Source organism: Apodemus sylvaticus, chromosome 7, assembly GCF_947179515.1.
Source record: "Apodemus sylvaticus chromosome 7, mApoSyl1.1, whole genome shotgun sequence".
Taxonomy (NCBI): Eukaryota; Metazoa; Chordata; class Mammalia; order Rodentia; family Muridae; genus Apodemus; species Apodemus sylvaticus.
The window spans coordinates 89,181,332-89,203,189 of record NC_067478.1 but is presented as its reverse complement, the minus strand read 5'-3'; the positions used below and the strand labels follow the sequence as shown (position 1 = coordinate 89,203,189).

The window sequence follows — 21,858 nt, the reverse complement described above, 5'->3', positions numbered from 1 at the left end:
TGAAAACATCCAATGGAAAAAAGATAGCCTTTTCAACAAATGGTGCTGGTTCAACTGGAGGTCAGCATGCAGAAGAATGCGAATTGATCCATCCTTGTCTCCTTGTACTAAGGTCAACTCCAAATGGATCATTGACCTCCACATAAAGCCAGACACTCTGAAGCTAATAGAAAAGAAACTGGGAAAGACCCTTGAGGACATCGGTACAGGGGGAAGTTTCTGAACAGATCACCAATAGCGTATGCTCTAAGATCAAGAATTGACAAATGGGACCTCATAAAATTACAAAGTTTCTGTAAGGCAAAAGACACCATCAAAAGGACAAATCAGGAACCAACAAATTGTGAAAAGATCTTCACCAACCCTACATCAGATAGAGGGCTAATATCCAATATATATAAAGAACTAAAGAAGTTAGACTCCAGAAAACCAAATAACCCTACTAAAAATGGAGTACAGAGTTAAACAAAGAATTTTCACCTGAAGAACTTCAGATGGCAGAGAAGCATCTTAAAAAATGCTCAACTTCAATAGTCATTAGGGAAATGCAAATCAAACCAACCCTGAGATTTCACCTTACACTAGTCAGAATGGCTAAGATTAAAAATTCAGGAGACAGCAGGTGTTGGTGAGGATGTGGAGAAAGAGGAACATTCCTTCACTGCTGGTGGGGTTGCAAATTGGTACAACCACTCTGGAAATCAGTCTGGCGGTTCCTCCGAAAACTGGGCACCTCACTTCCAGAAGATCCTGCTATACCACTCCTGGGCAAAGGATTCCCCAGCATGTAGTAAGGTTACATGTTCCACTATATTCATAGCAGCCCTATTTATAATTTCCAGAAGCTGGACAGAACCCAGTTATCCCTCAACAGAAGAGTGGATGCAAAAAATGTGGTATATATACACAATGGAGTACTATTCAGCCATTAGAAACAATGAATTCATGAAATTCTTAGGCAAATGGATGGAGCTGGAGAACATCATACTAAGTGAGGTAACGCAGACTCAAAAGATCAATCATGGTATGCACTCACTAATAAGTGGATATTAACCTAGAAAACTGGAATACCCAAAACATAATCCACACATCTAATGAGGTACAAGAAGAACGGAGGAGTGGCCCCTTGTTCTGGAAAGACTCAGTGAAGCATTATAGGACAAAAACAGAACAGGGAAGTGGGAAGGGTTGGGTGGGAAAACAGGGGGAGGGAAGGGGGCTTATGTGACTTTCGGGGAGTGGGGGTCTAGAAAAGGGGAAATCATTTGAAATGTAAATAAAAAATATATCGAATAAAAAAAATAATTTGCAAAAAAAAAAAGGAAAAAAAAAGGGTGCCCAGGACATTAAAAAAAAAAAGTATCATTTTGCCAGGATATAAGCAAGTATAGAGAAACCAGAAAATGTCATTTGATCCAGGTAAAAAGCGGTCATTTATTCTATCACACAAACCTAGTGATATCATTGGATAATTGAATAAGTAAGTGTGTATTAGGAGATAGTTATTTACAGAATCTGAACAGTGCTGTAGGAGAGTTTGAGATTAATATCAAAACATGTCTTCTCAAGCATTGAACATATGAGTAGAAGCATGATACTCTAATATCATTTGTGATTTGGGGTCTTTAAAATATAGCATAGCACTTCAGAAATAATAATAAACAATACTGCACAATCTTTATTTTTTCATCACAAAATCGACTTGGGAGTCATAAACATTTAAAGAAGTTGGGTCAATATGAAAGTTGAGTTCTTGTCCACTTTATGTTGGTTTGTTTGATTTAACATTTTACATTAAAGGTGTTTTAAAGTAGAAAATATGATTTTCCTCATTTATCTGAGTTCTAAGCAAGTTTTTCTAGATTTCTCCATTGCCTTCTAAAGAGCGGTTTGAAGTATTATTTGTATGTTATAAAATCCCTCTGCTTACAAGGCACAATTCAATGATTACTAGTCAATCAATACATTATCCAGCTATTGACACAATTGAGTTTTAGAATATTTCTACCACTTGAGAAAGACATTTATGGCCCCTTATACTAACACGCCGATTTCAGGCATCTATTTCCCTGTTTTCTTTTGTTATAAACTGATTATTTCAGCATAGTCATAAACATGAAATCATGGTATATAGGATTTATTTCAGGCTATATTTTAGGTACTCCAATAATTTTATGTTCTGTTAATATTTAGTTATGGTGTGTGTTGTATATATTCACTTACTACTTGATGTGCAATAAACTTATTTCTAGGATTTGGCTGTTACAAATAACTACCATGAACATTTTCCTGAAAGAGTTCTCAGGGAGTGGATGGGTGGGTGGGGGAACACCCTCGTAGATGCAGGGTGATACAGGATTGGATACGGGGGTTTTGGAGGGGAAACCGGGAAAGGGGTTAATATTTGGAATGTAAATTTATAAATCCAATAAAATGAGAAAAAGAAAAAGAAAAAATTCTAAAATTGTGGTTCCTTATTTCTATAGTTCTATTTCCAAACTAAAAGGGAGAAAGCAGGAGAGGGGTAAGGCTCTATCACTGCGTTTTCCCTAAAGAAACATGACACTAACATAGATGAATCAAACCACCCAAGGCAAAGCATTGTGGGGAATTGCTATTTTCTTTTAGGTTACAGGAATTTCTCAATCAGTAGGAAAAAAAAATGGCTATCAGTGGATCTCTGGGGAAATAAAGTTTACCATTAATCCTGCAGAATAGATGAATGTTGAAAGTGTTCTGTTAGTGTTTGAAAAGAAAATGCCATGATTATATGGGAGAGAAATCATGGCAAAGAAAAAAGATAAGTCAAGTGGTACATCTGGATGAGAGAACTGCAGAAGATAACTCTCTGATTTGAAAGACACATCAGTACTTTCAAATGTCAGAAAACAATGCACCAACAGTAAAGGGTCACAGGCAAGGTATTTTGAGAAAGCTGCGACAGACAGTATGTAATTGTTCAATTACTAGGAAGTAAGAGATTTCACATAGGATCCCACTCCAGAATAAATGTTAGGAAAAATGTGTGACACTATAGGTAAGTCAAGGAGAGAGACTGTCACATAATGCAGGATCTAGTGTACAACAGATATATTGAAGGCAACTCTGAAATTTCAGTTCTGAACTAGAAAGGAACACCAAGAAAGATGGGGGAGAGCTAACAAAATTGTAAGAAAAGTATTGTGGGGAAAACATAAACTGTACTCAACAAATAGTTTGGGTAATTATGTATTCTGCTCTCTCGGGGGGTTGCATTGTTATACTCTTGAGGCTTGTGGGTAGTTTAAATCCCAAGATGTCCCTCTGGTGAGAAATGGGTGGGAGGATCTATTCCTGGCTGATGTAATAGCACTCTGGTTCCAAGCAAGTCCAGAGATCGATACAATTCCCAGGTGGTAGACAGCAATTAAGTGTGTAGCTGGGTGCTTGTAAAACACAGTAGAGGAAGTTAGGAGGCAGGAGCATGGCTGTTTTGACATATATGCCAAAATCGATTTCTCAATGACACCAGAATCTGTGCTGTGTGTACATAATTAATTTAGGAACCACATTTCTACAGACAATCTTTACAATCCATTATGCATCCAAGACTTCAGGTCATGCCTTCAAAACTTCATTTTTGAAAGAAAGAGTGATGTGAAAACACAAGTATAAAAGAAAGTTGAATTGAACCTATTAATCTTTTTAGCCTGTGAGACAAGGTCCAGATGGGATGCACCAAACAATAAATACACTTGAAGGAAGAGGACAGCTCTTTATTCTCCTACAGTCAGCTTTACTGAGCAGGTGATTATTTATAAGAGGGTTGAGAAGATGCAGTACCTTAACCAGTCTATGGTGAGCCACTTCTTCCTGGAGGGTCTGATGTACACGGCTGAGCACCCTGGCCTCTTCTTCCTCCTCTTTCTCCTCATCTACAGCATCACAGTAAGTGGCAATCTCCTCATCCTCCTTACTGTGGGCTCTGACCCTCATCTCCGCTCCCCCATGTACCACTTCCTGGGCCACCTCTCCTTCCTTGATGCATGTCTGTCTACAGTAACAGTGCCCAAGGTCATGGCAGGCCTGCTGACTTTGGATGGGAAAGTCATCTCCTTCCAGGCCTGTGCTCTACAACTTTATTGCTTCCACTTCCTGGCCAGCACTGAGTGCTTTTTATACACAGTCATGGCCTATGACCGTTACCTGGCTATCTGCCAGCCCCTGCACTACCCAGTGGTCATGAACAAGCGGGTGTGTGCAGGGCTGGCTGGGAGCACATGGGCCATAGGTGCTATGCACTCTGCAATGCACACTTCCCTAACCTTCCGCCTGCTGTACTGTGGGCCTCGGCATATTGCCTACTTCTTCTGTGACATCCCTCCAGTACTGAAGCTGGCCTGCGCAGACACCACCATCAACCAGCTTGTCATGCTTGCAAACATTGGTGTGGTGGCTGCAGGCTGTCTCATCCTCATCATCATCTCCTATGTGTTCATTGTGGCTGCGGTGCTGCGCATCCGCACAGCAGAGGGGCGGCAGAGAGCCTTCTCCACTTGCACTGCGCACCTCACAGTGGTGCTCCTGTACTACATGCCCCCAGTCTGCATCTACCTACAGCCCAGCTCCACGGGCACAGGGGCAGGAGCTCCAGCAGTCTTCTACACAATAGTCACTCCAATGCTCAATCCCTTCATCTACACACTAAGAAACAAGGAAGTCAAGCGGGCTCTGAGAAGGTTGCTCTGTAGCTCCCGAGAGTCTCCATCAAGCAGCCCAGCCCCCTAACCTGAACCTGTGTCTGTTTCTTCCCTGCCAGGATGACAACCAACAGGTCCTACTTTAAGTAGCAAGTACTGAGTGTCAACTGGGCAACTTGTTCTTCTCGTTTGTCTGCCTCTGTATATGCATAACAAACTCTTCATTCATAAATTGCAGACAAAAGAGGTAATTTTTTAAGTATGTCCAATACTTAATCTCAGGGGTATGAAAAAATACTGTTGAAATACTTACTTGTTTTAGTGTTTTTTTGAAGTCATTGTATTCACTGTTTATCTATTATGAATTTTAAAGGAAAAACATAAAGTCCAAATTATTGCTATTTATCACCTTGCTTAACGGGAGAGACTAAGTTTTATCATGATAAACATAAAACTCCAGTAATAAATGTGACTTCCCCAACATTACCTAGAAAGTCATGACCTTACCTATTCCCATTCCAGGAAATGATGGATAAAGCTATACTCACAGGAAGAATTAACAAGCATGGGATTGAGAAATATCCATATCCCAAATATGAACTTCCTAGTAAATAAATACAAAATTTTGTATAATCGTATAGCTTCAGTTTAAGAAAAAAGTTAAAAATAATTTCCATATAGAATTTTAGGAGATCTGAATGAGAAAACTGGCAAGGTTTTGCTATTTCCATTGGTGAACAACCACAAGAACATTTCTAGATAATGAAATGACAAATCCATCACAATTCTGCATAAAGTCATTTGCAATATGGTGGAAGGAATATGTCTTCCAGGATGAGAGACTGATCCTAACCTTTAGATAAATGTGTCTTGAAATAAGTATGCTATGCCCACTGCACTTTATCACTTTAACTGTTCTGTTCTTCTGTATGAATAGCCTCAAACAAACCGCTTCTTACACTTTGTCCTATGCAAAAGAAATAACTCATGATATGGCAAGTTAATAAGCTCTAACAATACAATAAGCATAAAAGGGTAGAATTTGTTTCAATGGATGAAGAAGGTCTTGGCAATTCAAGGAGGTTTATTTATAAAGGAAAACAATTAAATATACATTGGAATGAGAGTAGTAACTATGATGGATCGACTTAGTGCCTAAACATGTTTAACATGGGCTATCCCAAGACAGCTAATGAAAATTAAACTAAGTTAATGGAAATTAAAGTAAACATGAAATGTCGTAAAAAGCAGAGCATAGACCATAAAGAAGTTATGATGAGGTATCATTTTAGCAGGAATATTGTCAAAATATATAATGTATCAAAATGTTATAGTCAAATGCAAACATTTGTAGCAGTTTCTAATTAAAGGAGATTGCCTTTGAAATACAGCAGTCAATGTTTTTATTCCACCCATCCTTAGAGGTGAACAGTATTCCATTTTATGTATGTGGCAGATTTTCATCAACCATTCATCTGTTGGTGGATAACTAAGTTTGACCTCTGTTGAACTTATGTCACTCAACTTTGAGAAATTTTAATCCATGCAAGCTTTAAAAATTATTTTCTTTTTTATTGAATATTTTGTTTATTTACATTTCAAATCTTATCCCATTTCCCAATTTCACCCCCCCCCCGAAACACCCTATCCAGTTTCCCCGTCTCCTGATTCTATGAGGGTTTACCCCCACCCACCCATACATACCCACCTTCCCACCCTCGAATTCCCCTACACCTGGGAATCAAGCCTTCACAGGACCAGGAACCTCTTCTCCCATTGATGCCCGACGAGGCCATCCTCTGCTACATATATTGCTGGAGCCATGGGTCCATCCATGTGTACTCCTTTGTTGGTGGTTTAGACCCTGGGAGCTCTAGTTGGTTGATATTGTTGTTCTTCCTATGGAGTTACAAACTGATTCATCTCCTTCAATCCTTTCTCTAATTCCTCCATTGAGAACCCTGTGATCATTCAATGGTTGGCTATGAGCATCCACCTCTGTATATGTCAGACTCTGGCAGAGCCTCTCAGGAGACATCTATATCAGGCTCCTGTTAGCAAGCACTTCTTCACATCCACAATAGTGTCTGCATTTGATGACTGTATATGGGATGGATCCGCAGTTGGTGCAGTCTCTGGATGGATTTTACATCAGTCTCTGCTCCACACTTTGTCTCTGTATTTGTTCTCATGAGGATTTTCTCCCTTCTAAGGGATTTTCTCCCTTCTAAGAAGGACTGAAGCACCCACACTTTGGTCTTCCTTCTTTTTGAGCTTCATGTAGTTTGTAAACTGTATCTTAGGTATTCCAAGCTTCTGTGCTAATATTCACATATCAGTGAATACATACCATGTGTGTTCTTTTGTGATTGGGTTACCTCACGTAGGATGATATTTTCTAGTTAAGTCAGTTTGTCTAAGAATTTCATGAAGTCATTGTTTTTAATAACTGAGTAGTACTCCGTTGTGTAAATGTACCACATTTTCTGTATCTATCCTCTGTTGAAGGACATCCGGGTTCTTTCCAGCTTCTGGCTATCATAAATAAGGCTGCTATGAACATATTGGAACATGTGTTCGTGTTATATGTTAGAGTATCTTCTCAGTATATGCTCAGGAGTGGTATAGCTGGATCCTCAGGTAATACTATATCCAATTTTCTGAGAAACCACCAGACTGATTTCCAAAGTGGTTGTACCAACTTGCAATTCCACAACAATGGAGTAGTGTTCCTCTTTGCCACATCCTCGCCAGCATCTGCTGTCACCTGAATTTCTGATCTTAATCATTCTGACTGGTGTATGGTGGAATCTCAGGGTTGTTTTGATTTACATTTCCCTGATGACTGAGGATGCTGAACATTTCTTTAGGTGCTTCTCAACCATTTGAGTTTCCTTAGTTGAGAATTCTTTGTTTAGCTCTGTACCCCATTTTTAATAGAGTTATTTGATTATCTGGAGTCTAATTCCTTGGGATCTTTTTATATATTGGATGTTAGTTCTCTATCAGATGTAGGATTGGTAAGGATCTTTTCCCAATCTGTTAGTTAACATTTTGTCCTATTGACATTGTCCTTTGCCTTACAGAAGCTTTGAAATGTTATGAGGTCCCATTTTCAATTCTTGCTATTAGAGTATAAGTCATTGGTGTTCTGTTCAGGAAAATTTCCCCAGTGCCCATGGATTCAAGGATCTTCCCCACTTTCTCTTCTATTAGTTTCAGTGTATCTGGTTTTATGTGGAGGTCTTTGATCCACTTGGACTTGAGCTTAGTACAAGGAGATAAGAATGGATCCATTTGCATTCTTCTACATGCTGGCTGCCAGTTGAACCAGCACCATTTGTTGAAATGCTGTCTTTTTTCCACTAAATGGTTTCAGCTTTTTTGTCAAATATCAAGTGACAATAGGTATGTGGGTTCATTTCTGGGTCTTCGGTTTTATTCGATTGATCTTTCTGCCTGTTTCTGCTTCAATTCCATAGAGTTTTTAATCACTATTGCTCTGTAGTACATCTTGAGGTCAGGGATGGTAATTCCCCCAGATGTTTTTTTATTGTTGAGAATTGTTTTCACTATCCTGGGTTTTTCCTTATTCCAAATGAATTTGTGAATTGCTCTTTCTAACTCTATGAAAAATTGAGTTCGAATTTTGATGCAGATTTTATTGAATCTGTAGATTGCTTTCGGCAAGATAACCATTTTTACTATATTAATCCTGCCAGTCTATGAGCAGGAGAGATCTTTCCATCTTCTGAGATCTTCTTTGATTTCTTTCTTCAGAGACTTGAAGTTCTTGTCATATAGATCTTAGTTAGAGTCACACCGACTTAATCTACTATATAAACAAACTCAGAGAAAAAGACCACATGATCATCTCATTAGATGCTGAGAAAGCAATTGACAAAATCCAACACCCCTTCATGGTAAAAAGTCTTGGATAGATCAGGAATTCAAGGCTCATACCTAAACATAGTAAAAGCAATATACAGCAAACCAGTAGCCAACATCAAATTAAATGGAGATGAACTTGAAGCAATCCCACTAACATCGGAGACTAGATAAGGCTGCCCACTCTCTTCCTCCCTATTCAATATAGTACTCAAAATACTAGCCAGAGCAATTAGACAACAAAAGGAGGTCAAAGGGATGCAAATTGGAAAAGAAGAAGTCAAAATACCACTATTTGCAGATGATATGATAGTATACTTAAGTGACCCAAAAAGTTCCACCAGAAAACTCCTAAACCTGATAAACAACTTCAGCAAAGTGGCTGGATATAAAATTAACTCAAACAAATCAGTGGTCTTCTCCTACTCAAAGGATAAACAGGCTGAGAAAGAAATTAGGGAAACAAAACCCTTCACAATAGTTACAAATAAAATAAAAATTGTTTTCATTCAAGCACTTGCATCTCTGCTTTGGTAATTCCAAAGTCTGAGGGATATTCCACAGAGCTGCACAAGTTTAAGCCTCTGCTTACTTTTAACTAATAATGGGGGTCTGTTGATATAGCTGTTGTTGGCCTTTATTTTCAATTTCCAAACATATTATCCTTGATTTGCCTTCAATTTACCACTCATTTACTGTGTTATATCAAATGCCTTCCAAGCCTATGCAATAACTTTTACATTTCATTTGTTTTGAATTTTAGGTATATACATTTTTGCTATTTTTCTAGAAATACAATAAAATAAAATTTAAATTTTAGACATGCATTAAGGTTAGTTACTATGCTGATACATCTTGAATGAGCATGTCGTTTCGCAGTAATATACATGTCACAATTTATTAATGTTGATATAATAAGGTCATATATTCCTTTAATGTTAACATAAATGAATCAAACAAAAATGTAATTGGTATAAAGCTGAATTTACTGGAACAGATTTATTTAATTAAACAGATACTTAAAAATCCAATATCATTAAACATTAACTCAAAAGAGAATACTAAATATGTATTTCATAAAACAAAATGGGGGTTTATTTTTGCCAAATATAAGCTTTGACACCATAGGGTTAACCAAGGCAGGCAGCCGGTAGGGGTCAGTGCTGAGAACCACTGACTGAGGTTGGTCCAGACAGTAATGTAGGCTTCTGCCTATGGCAGCCTTTAGTTAGAGAAGAAAAGAGGGGAATCAAACATTCACACATATAAACAGAATGGTTGAAGAAAAGACAAGCTTCAGCAACTTCACACATACAAATATGTATAGACAATCTATTGGTTGCCGTTTTGTCCTTTTGACAGTGCCCTTTACCTTACAGAAACGTTGCAATTTTATGAGGTCCCATTTGTCAATTCTTGATCTTAGAGCATATGCTATTGGTGTTCTGTTCAGGAACTTTTCCCGTGTCATGTCCTCAAGGGTCTTCCACAGTTTTTTTTCTATTAGTTTCAGTGTGTCTGGTTTTAAGTAGAGGTCCTTGATCCACTTGGAGTTGAGCTTAGTACAAGGAGATAAGAATGGATCAATTCGCATTCATCTGCATGCTGACCTCCAGTTGAACCAGCACCATTTGTTGAAAAGACTATCTTTTTTCCACTGGATGTTTTCAGCTCCATTGTTGAAGATCAAGTGACCATAGGTGTATGGGTTCATTTCTGGATCTTCAATCTTATTTCATTGATCCACTTGCCTGTCACTGGACCAATACCATGCAGTTACCACTATTGCTCTGTAGTAATCTTTGAGGTTTGGGATACTGATTGTCCCAGAACTTTTACTGTTGAGAATAGTTTTTTGTTTTTTTTTTTTTTTTTTGTCTTTTTTTTTTATTTGATATAATTTATTTACATTCCAAATGATTTCCCCTTTTCTAGCCCCCCCCCCACTCCCCGAAAGTCCCGTAAGCCCCCTTCTCTTCCCCTGTCCTCCCTCCCACCCCTTCCCAGTTCCCCGTTCTGGTTTTGCCAAATACTGTTTCACTGAGTCTTTCCAGAACCAGGGACCACTCCTGCTTTCTTCTTGTATCTCATTTGATGTGTGGATTATGTTTTGGGTATTCCAGTTTTCTAGGTTAATAACCACTTATTAGTGAGTGCATACCATGATTCACCTTTTGAGTCTGGGTTACCTCACTTAGTATGATGTTCTCTAGCTCCATCCATTTGCCTAAGAATTTCATGAATTCATTGTTTCTAATGGCTGAATAGTACTCCATTGTGTAGATATACCACATTTTTTGTATCCACTCTTCTGTTGAGGGATACCTGGGTTCTTTCCAGCATCTGGCAATTATAAATAGGGCTGCTATGAACATAGTAGAGCATGTATCCTTATTACATGGTGGGGAATCCTCTGGGTATATGCCCAGGAGTGGTATAGCAGGATCTTCTGGAAGTGAGGTGCCCAGTTTTCGGAGGAACCGCCAGACTGCTTTCCAGAGTGGTTGTACCAATTTGCAACCCCACCAGCAGTGGAGGAGTGTTCCTCTTTCTCCGCACCCTCTCCAACACCTGCTGTCTCCTGAATTTTTAATCTTAGCCATTCTGACTGGTGTAAGATGAAATCTTAGGGTTGTTTTGATTTGCATTTCCCTAATGACTAATGAAGTGGAGCATTTTTTAAGATGCTTCTCCGCCATCCGAAGTTCTTCAGGTGAGAATTCTTTGTTTAACTCTGTACCCCATTTTTTAATAGGGTTGTTCGGTTTTCTGGAGTCTAACTTCTTGAGTTCTTTATATATATTGGATATTAGCCCTCTATCTGATGTAGGATTGGTGAAGATCTTTTCCCAATTTGTTGGTTGCCGATCTGTCCTCTTGATGGTGTCCTTTGCCTTACAGAAACTCTGTAACCTTATGAGGTCCCATTTGTCAATTCTTGTTCTTAGAGCATACGCTATTGGTGTTCTGTTCAGAAACTTTCTCCCTGTACCGATGTCCTCAAGGGTCTTCCCCAGTTTCTTTTCTATTAGCTTCAGAGTGTCTGGCTTTATGTGGAGGTCCTTGATCCATTTGGATTTGAGCTTAGTACAAGGAGACAAGGATGGATCAATTCGCATTCTTCTGCATGCTGACCTCCAGTTGAACCAGCACCATTTGTTGAAAAGGCTATCTTTTTTCCATTGGATGTTTTCAGCCTCTTTGTCGAGGATCAAGTGGCCATAGGTGTGTGGGTTCATTTCTGGATCTTCAATCCTGTTCCATTGATCCTCCTGCCTGTCACTGTACCAATACCATGCAGTTTTTAACACTATTGCTCTGTAGTATTGCTTGAGGTCAGGGATACTGATTCCCCCAGATTTTCTTTTGTTGCTGAGAATAGTTTTAGCTATCCTGGGTTTTTTGTTGTTCCAGATGAATTTGATAATTGCTCTTTCTAACTCTATGAAGAACTGAGTTGGGGTTTTGATGGGGATTCCATTGAATCTGTAGATTGCTTTTGGCAAGATGGCCATTTTAACTATATTAATCCTGCCAATCCATGAGCATGGAAGATTTTTTCCATTTTCTAAGGTCTTCTTCGATTTCCTTCTTCCGAGACCTGAAGTTCTTGTCATATAGATCTTTCACTTCTTTGGTTAGAGTCACACCAAGATATTTTATGTTGTTTGTGGCTATTGTGAAGGGTGTCATTTCCCGAATTTCTTTCTCAGTCTCCTTATCCTTTGAGTATAGGAAAGTTACTGATTTGCTTGAGTTGATTTTGTAACCAGCCACTTTGCTGAAGTTGTTTATCAGCTGTAGGAGTTCTCTGGTAGAGTTTTTTGGGGGTCACTTAAGTATACTATCATATAATCTGCAAATAGTGGCAGTTTGACTTCTTCCTTTCCAATTTATATCCCTTTGACCTCCTTATGTTGTCTAATTGCCCAAGCTAGTACCTCAAGTACAATAATGAAAAGAGAAAGAGAAAGGGGGTAGCCCTGTCTAGTCCCTGATTTTAGTGGGATTGCTTCAAGTTTCTCTCCATTTAGTTTGATGTTGGCTACGGGTTTGCTGTATATTGCTTTTACTATGTTTAGGTATGGGGCTTGAATTCCTGTTCTTTCCAAGACTTTTAGCATGAAAGGATGGTGAATTTTGTCAAATGCTTTTTCAGCATCTAATGAAATGACCACGTGGGTTTTTTCTTTGAGTTTGTTTATGTAGTGGATTGCATTGATGGATTTCCATATATTGAACCATCCCTGCATCCCTGGGATGAAGCCTACTTGATCATGGTGGATGATCGTTTTGATGTGTTCTTGGATTCAGTTGGCAAAAATTTTATTGAGTATTTTTGCATCAATATTCATAAGGGAAATTGGTCTGAAGTTCTTTGTTGGATCTTTGTGTGGTTTTGGTATCAGTGTAATTGTGGCTTCGTAGAACGAGTTGGGTAGTGTTCCCTCCATTTCTATTTTGTGGAATAGTTTGAAGAGTATTGGTGTTAAGTCTTCTTTGAAGATCTGATAGAATTCTGCACTAAAACCATCTGGTCCTGTGCCTTTTTTGGTTGGAAGACTTTCTATGACCCCTTCTATTTCTTTAGAGGTTCTGGGACTGTTTAGATGATCTATTTGATCCTGATTTAATTTTGGTATTTGGTATCTGTCTAAGAAATTGTCCATTTCCTCCAGATTCTCCAGGTGTGTTGAGTATATCCTTTTGTAGTAGGATCTGATGATTTTTTGAATTTCCTCAGTTTCTGTTATCTTCACCAACACTAAATCTGACAGAGGGCTAATATCCAATATATACAAAGAACTCAAAAAGTTAGACCCTAGAAAACCAAATAATCCTATTTAAAAATGAGGTACAGAGCTAAACAAAGAATTTTCTCATGAAGAACTTTGAATGGCTCAGAAGAAATGCTCAACATCATTAATCATTAGGGAAATACAAATCAAAACAACCCTGATATTTCACCTCACACCAGTCAGAATGGCTAAGGCTAAAAACTCAGGAGACAGCAGGTGTTGGCGAGGATGTGGAGAAAGTGGAACACTCTTCCACTGCTGGTGGGCTTGAAAAATGGTACAACCACTATAGAAATCAGTCTGGTGGTTCCTCAGAAAACAGGACATGACACTTCCAGAGGACCCTGCTATACCTCTCCTGGGCATATACCCAGAGGATTCCCCAGCATGCGATAAGGACACATGCTCCACTATGTTCATAGCAGCCTTATTTATAATAGCCAGAAGCTAGAAAGAACCCAGATGTCCCTCAATGGAGGAATGGATACAAAAAATGTGGTATATTTACATAATGGAATACTAATAAGCAATTAAAAACAATGAATTCATGAAATTCTTAGGCAAATGGTTGGAACTGGAAAATATCATCCTAAGTGAGGTAACCCAATCACAAAAGAATAGACATGGAATGCAGTCACTGATAATTGGATATTAATTAGCCCAGAAGCTCTGAATTCTCAAGACACAATTTGCATATCAAATGATATCCAAGAAGAAAGAAAGAGAGAGCCCTGGTTCTGAAAAGACTTGATCCAGAGTTGTAAGGGAGTACCAGAACAGAGAAAAGGGAGGGGGTGATTGGGAAATGGATGGAGGGAAGAGGGTGTATGAGATCGATGCAGAGGGGGGAACCAGGAAACAGGAAAGCATTCGGAATGTAAACAAAGAATATAGAAAATTTTAAAAATTAATTTAAAAAATAATGCTTCTGACATGTGTGGAATAAAAGAGGACTTGAAAGGCAAAAACAAACAAACAAACAAACAAATATGTATAGAGAGACCGATAGACACATACATATTTATATATACACATATACTGGCTTGGGTGAATAGAACACAGTGCCAATGAGCAGGCTCTAAGCATTTCATATACACACATATATAAATATACACACATACACATATATGCATATATGTATATGCATATACACACATACACATTTACACATACATGCATATACATATACGTAAATAGTGTGGGTAGATGGAGCAAGCTCCAACACAAGCTTTACAGATAGATAGATAGATACATACATACATACATACATACATACATACATACATAAACAGAGTTCCAACACATTCTCACACAAACTGTACACATATACAGACAGACATATATACATATATACACATAGTTGATGGGTGGAAAAAAGAATGTTCCAACATACTCTCACAAAAACTTTACATATTATTCTTTTTCCTATGGCTTATATATTCCAACAAAGTCTTTCAAGCAGCATAAAATTACAATGTGATTATGTTTTAGTTTTCTTCTAGAGAATGACTATGAAAAAACAGTATATTCCCCAATACCTTTACAAGAAATAACACTATATTGTACAGGTAAAGAAAAATTATTCACAAGAACCCATATATGAAAACCAACAATTAAGAAACTTGTTATAGATTAACAAATTGTAAGCATGCAAGGTAGTTTTTAGCCAGTTCCTCTTATTGGCAGGCAGCAGTTACAAAGAAAGGACTAATTATTTTACTATTAATCTTTTAAAGTAATCTTTAAAGAAGCTTTAAAGAATCACAAATCTAAACATTTACATAAAAATCAGTCATATCTACTTTAAATCCTCAGAATGAAAATCTACTCATCAGCAATTCTTATTAACCTAGATCAGGAAGCTGAGGGCAAAAATGAGTATAAGAAATCAATTCTCACCAGTCCAGACCATAAAAAAAAAGCTAGCTTAATTATTAAACAAAAACATCTTAACCTAGCTTCATTACCAATTTGATTTTTCCAAATGCTTTCTAAGAGTGGTGATCATAGTTGAGAGTCTGCATCTCTAAGATCTTTCCTAGGATTGTGATTGAATTATTAATCTGTTCTAGCAGCAATGCCTGAAAGAGATCAAACACTATTATTGTGAGTGCCAGCGATCCTCCCAGTGAGGGGCTGGAAGCCCCCTTAGAATTGTCCTATAATACTGCGAGGGCAACAAACAGAGCAGAACGCCATTACAGCACAAAGTACTCAGGACATCTAGTCCTGAGGCCATGCCTTAACAGAGGCGCCTCCATTGTGATTGTGCTAACCTGTGGGCCCCATTCCATGAGTTCTACAGCTATTTGTCGTTCCTCCGGTATGACACTTGGCAGTTTTTAAACTTTCATTTTAAAAAAGAAAACAAATGAAAGAAAAAGCATTTAATTTTAACTTTAATCATTAATAAAGCATATGAACTGAATATTTTCACTCTGTTTTGTTCTGAACAAATCATTTGGTCATTATATACTCAAAGACACTAGTTGATATTTCACATATGAGAATCTCAGGTTCACACGGCAGCTAGGGCTTGATCAATACTACATAAGTAGCAGAGACCAGACCAACAGCCCAGGCTCTTCATATGCTTTACTCTGAGTGGTGATCATTTGGAATGGTAAACAGCTCTATCCAGCAAGTATCATCTCCAGAGCCCTCCTACCATTTCAGTCATTATGTATGTTTCTTTATTAAGCTGATTTTCTTACTGTTCTGTGGTTGTTATGAACCCTTCTTCATCTACAGCACACCCTTCCTCCCTACAAGCCCTAGTTTCACACTGATCATTGTTTTGGTATTGTTTGGTTCAGTTCAGTTTGCATCTCGTTTTTGGCATTTATAGTATGTTGTGTTTACTATCATATACTTGCAACATTAATACAAATTGGCCATGATTAAGTTGTATATGTTTGTATAAGATTTTTGTCTCCATGAGGTTTCTCAACTTGTACTCTTCTATGTTTTTTCTTTTAAAGCTTTAAGTTGTTTTATTTATTTTCTTTAAATCAAGTTTACTCCAATTCTTTACCAATCCTCCCATCATTAACCTTCCATATTTCATGGGTTCTTTTCCCTCATCTAAGACACTCAACACATCCAGTATGTGTATGATTGCACAGCCATCTCTGGAATGTGGGTAGTCTCTTGGGAGCAAATATCTTGAAGAAAATTGACTCTCCTCCCCAGAAGCCATCAATTGCCAATCAAGTTTCCACGTGATTTTCTCAAATGCCTTCGATGTTAGCTATTCCTCCTCACAATCCTACCTCTATCTTGTCCTCCTATCACCCACCACACCAAGTCTTTCCTATTGTATTGTTATCCTTTCCCCTCTTTATATTTCCTGTCTTCCCTCTTGTCACTCACCAAAGCCTAAGGCATGACTCCTACCTCCATAAGTACTCCAACTTAAATGCACATATCATATGTCATGACATGCAACATGAGGTTATCTCACTCAAAATGATTATTTCTAGGAATTTTCTTAATAGCTGAGTAATATTCCATTATATAAATGTGCCATGTTTTCTTTCTCCATTCATCAGTGATTGTATCCCTTCCTACACAGAAGCTTTTTAGTTTCCTAAGTTCTGTTTATTTATCATTGGTTTTAAGATCTGGACTCCTAGAGTCCTGCTCAGCTCAAAGAGTTCTTTCTGGTGCCAACAGGGTCACATATCTTTCCTATTTTCTCCTCTTTCAGCTTCAGAGTATCAAGATCTTATGTTGTGTACTTTAATCCATTTGGAACTGAGTTGTGCAGCAGATGAGAGACAGATCAGTTTGAATATTTGTTTATGGTAGGTATTATTTTTTTTTCTTCCAATATGTGTTGTTGCCCTCTCTCTCAAAAAAAAATGGGATGGTTGTGCGTATGTGAATTGGTGTATGGTTCTCAGTTCAGTTATATGTATCAATATGTATGCTCTATTTTTACACCAATGTCATGCTGCCTTTAGTTCTATACCTTTTTAGTATAATTTTAGAATCAGGTAACATAATGCTGCTAGCACTGCTTTTATTATTCACAGTTGCTTTGGCTATTCTGTGTCTTTGTGTTTCCATATAAAATTCAAGATTAGTTTATTTCTCATTCATGGGTTCGAATGGGACTGCACTGAGTCTGTAGAAGACTCAGAAGGCCTTTTTTATATTATTAGTTAGGGTAAAGCATGAATGTGCATGGAATTTCCATTTTCTGGAGTCTTCATTGCTCTTCTCAGTGTCTTAATATTTTCTTACACAAGTGTTTATCTTCTTTGGTTATATTTATTCCAAAATATCTTTGAAGCTATTATATATGAGATTATTGCTCTGACTTCTTTCTCAGTATGTTTGGTGTTAGAATATAAAAGGCTATTTGTATTGTGCTAAATTTTTATTCTGCTATTCTGTTGAATGTGTTTTATCAGCTGTGTTTTTATTGAGTCTTTAGTTTTTAGTTTCTAATATGTAAAATCATATCATCTACAAATAAAAATATTTTGATTCCTTATTTTTCTCTTTGCATCTCCTTGATCACCTGCAGCTGTCATATTGCTCTAAGACTTCAAGAACTGTATTGAACAAGAGTAGAGAGAGTAGATATATTTATCTGATTCTACTAGAAATGCTTTCATTTTTTTCATGTGTTCAAGGGTTTGCTGTGTCTATATGTGAGTGTGAACACACATGTCCTGCAACATGAATATGGAGGTCAAAACAAAAACAGTCAGAGGCATTGGTTGTCTTTCCGCCATTTTATTTATTTTTTTGGAAGTAAAAACATTTTATGATAAAATTAAAGTTTTACATGGAAAATATTTCAGATAAACACGTTAAAATTGACAATTTTCATGAAAAATAAGCAGTAATTATTACTGCTTACAGTGGTAGACATGTAAGACATTACTAAATTAGTTGAAATATGGGATAGAAACATTTTATGATAGAATCAAAGATTTACGTGGAAAATATTTCTGATAAAGTTGTAGAAAAATGTAGAAAAACATGGAAAATTTTATATAGATATAATAATGCTAGGCATAAAAGTATTCCTAAATTTATTAAAAGTGGAATTATAAAAATTTTCTGATAAACTTGAGGATTTACATGGAAAATATTCCTGATAAATTTGTAGAAATATATAGAAAAATATGTTAAAATTAAAGATTATCATGGAAATTATATAGATAAAATGACAGGCATAAAGATAATTTTAAGTTGATTGAAGGTGGAATTATAAACATTTTCAGATAGCATTGAAGATTTACATGGAAAATATTTCTGGTAAAATTCAAGAAATAAATAGACAAACACGTTAAAATTGACTATTTCATGGAAATTTTTACATAAAGAATGGTTGATGCAAAACTCTAAATTAATTGAAGGTGGAAATAGAAACATTTGTAATAAAATCAAGGATTTGCATTGAAAACATTTCTGATAAAATAGAGGAAGTATATAGAAAGACAATAAAATTAAAGATTATCATGAAAAATAATGCAGATAAAATGGTAGACATAAAAGAAATTACCAAATTAATTAAAAAGGAATTGGAAACTTTTTCTGATAAAATTGAAGACTTACATGAGAAATATTTCATTAATCTGTCTTTTTATTAGGGAGTTGAGTCCATTGTTGTTAAGAGATATTAGGGAATAGTGATTGTTGCTTCCTGTTATTTTTGATGTTATTTTGTTTGTGTGGGTATCTTCTTTTAGGTTTGTTGGAAGAAGATTACTTTCTTGCTTTTTCTAGGGTGTAGTTTCCCTCCTTGCATTGGCATTTTCCATCTATTATCCTCTGTAGGGCTGGCTTTGTGGACAAGTATTGTGCAAATTTGGTTTTATCATAGAATATCTTGGTTTCTCCATCTATGATGATTGAGAGTTTTGCTGGGTATAGTAGCCTGGACTGGCCTTAGTGTTCTCTTAGAGTCTGTATGAGGTCTGCCCAAAATCTTCTAGCTTTCATCATCTCTGGTGAAAAGTCTGGTATGATTCTGATAAGTCTACCTTTTTAAGTTACTTGACCCTTTTCCATTACTGCTTTTAATATTCTTTCTTTGTTTAGTAAATTTGGTGTTTCACTAGGGAGGATTTTCTGTTCTGGTACAGTCTGTTTGGAGTTCTGAAGACTTCTTTTTTTTATTTATTCAATATATTTATTTACATTTCAAATTTCCCCTTTTCTGCCCCCCCTCCACTCCCCGAAAGTCCACTATGTTCATAGCAGCCCTATTTGTAATAGCCAGAAGCTGAAAAGAACCCCTCAACGGAAGAGTGGATGCAAAAAATGTGGTATATCTACACAATGGAGTACTATTCAGCCAGTAGAAACAATGAATTCATGAAATTCTTAGACAAATGGATGGAGCTGGAGAACATCATACTAAGTAAGGTAACCCAGTCTCAAAAGATGAATTATGGTATGCACTCACTAATAAGTGGATATTCGCCTGAAGGCTTCTTGTATGTCCATGGACATCTCTTTCTCTAGATTAGGGAAGTTTTCTTGTACAGTTTTGTTGAACATATTTTCTGGGCCTTTAAGATGTAAATCCTAGCTCTTGTCTATACCTATAATCCTTAGATTTGGTCTTCTCATTGTGTCCTGGAGTTCCTGGATGTTTTGAGTTACCAACTTTATGCATTTTGCATTTTCTTTGACTTTTGAGTCAAAGCACCTTCTGTCTCTGTATTCTGTTGTTGATACTTGCATCTATGACTCTTGAATACTTTCCAAGGTTTTCTATCTCCAGAGATGTCTCACTTTGTGATTTCTTTATTGTTTCTATTTCCTACTTCCACTTTTAGATCCTGGATGGTTTTGTTCAGTTCCTTCACTTGATTGTTTGTGTTTTCCTGTAATTCTTTAAGGGATTTTTGCATTTCTTCTTTAAGGGCTTTTGCCTTTTGACCCATGATCTCCTGTATTTCTTTAAGGGATTTTTGTGTTTCCTCTTTAAGGGCTTTTACCTGTTGACGAATGTTATTTAAGGGAGTTATTTAAGTCTTTCTTGAAGGCCTCAATCAGCATCATAAGATACAATTTTAAATCCAACTCTTGCTTTTCTGGTGTGTTGGGATATCCAGGACTTGCTGTGGTGGAAGAACTGGGTTCTGATATTGCCATGTGGCCTTGGTGCCTATTGGTAGGGTTCTTGTGCTTGCCTTTTGCCTTTTGGTGCTAGTTGGTATTGTTGTCTCTGGCTGGAGTTTGTTCCTCCTCTGGGCCTATAAGCTTCTGAGCTCAAAAGTGAAAGCACTGCTGGGAAATTGCTCTCTCCTGGTGGGCTATGCACTGAACACTGTGGAGTTTCCTGGCTCCCCAGTGCAAATGGCAGCTGGCTGGAAGACTTCCCTCCCAGCTGCTCCACTGATCTTAGACCCTGTGTGATCCTAGCTGGGTCTCCTCCAGAGAGAAGGTAGAGATCTCACCTCTGTGCTCAAAAGTGAAAGCCTGCTGGGAGATCACTCCCTCCTGGTGAGCTATGCACAGAAGGCTGTGGAGTCTTCCTGCTCCCTGGTGCAAATGCCTTTCCACTGTCTTAGACACAGAATCTCTGTTGGTTACTGCTCCCTGTGGCACTGGTTCAGGAGCCTCCAAGGATCCTGTGCTTTACATCTCATCCTAGGATCACTAAGACTGTAGATGCTTGCTACAAGGTCCAGTTTCACATAAGTTCAGGGGATTCAAACTCAGGGCTTCACACTTGCCCACCAATCCCTTTAACTATGGAACAATCTCTTTGGCCCTTATTTTCTCTCCTTAAAAGATCACTGGTCAGTTTAAATTAGGACCCAAGTTAAAGACTTCATTTTATCTTACCCCACCTACAGGCCTATCTCTAAACCCTTTCCTATGATGAAAGTCTGATGTAGTCCAAGTCCTAGACAAGAGTCCTGATTCTGGACATTCAGTATTTCTGACATGTTCATTCACCACAAGAAAGCAAGTAAAACTAACCTTTAAAAGGCAGGGAAACCAGTTAATTAGAATGGATATTTGTGGAGAGGGAAATTACTAATTAAAATTTTCAGACTCTCTTTGGGATGATGACAGAAACTTTAGGTTTAACTAGAGAAAGAAATGTTTCCAAGGCGAATTGCATAATTAAGCAATTGGGATTGATAATAGATGAGTGAGAGACGGGTCAACTGATACAGGAACACAAGACAGCTAGAGATATGCTATGTTTTTGCTTTCTCAGTACTCTACCCTTAAACCACCAGATTTGAACCCATGTAGTCTAGTTTTGAGTCAAGGTCTTACAAGTTTTATTATTGGTGTTCTCTTGTATTTATGTTTTCATATTAAATATGACTTAATCTGAGTCAGATGTGGACTAACCATTCATGATCTTACTTCTGGTTCTGAAAGATAGCCCTGAAAATTTTCTTAACACTTGTAGGGACAATGTAATTTCTATGATCACCTCCACTTGGATGTGACCTCTTTATGGGTCTTGTATCTGCTAATCCTGAAATCCGTTATGACTGCAG

The 21,858-nt window shown here is 37.5% G+C and overlaps 1 protein-coding gene across 1 annotated transcript; it reads left to right on the top strand.

Annotated features, from left to right (window-relative positions):
- Window positions 1-3,810: 3,810 nt before the first annotated feature.
- LOC127689941 (olfactory receptor 10S1-like) lies at window positions 3,811-4,767 on the top strand. The gene has a single exon (XM_052189512.1). The coding sequence runs from the start codon at window positions 3,814-3,816 to the stop codon at window positions 4,765-4,767; it is 954 nt and encodes a 317-aa protein (XP_052045472.1). The 5' UTR covers window positions 3,811-3,813.
- The last annotated feature ends 17,091 nt before the right edge of the window (window positions 4,768-21,858 follow it).

Coding starts and splice junctions, on each gene's coding strand:
- LOC127689941 (XM_052189512.1), top strand. CDS start 3,814: ATGCAGTACCTTAACCAGTCTATGGTGAGCCACTTCTTCCTGGAGGGT.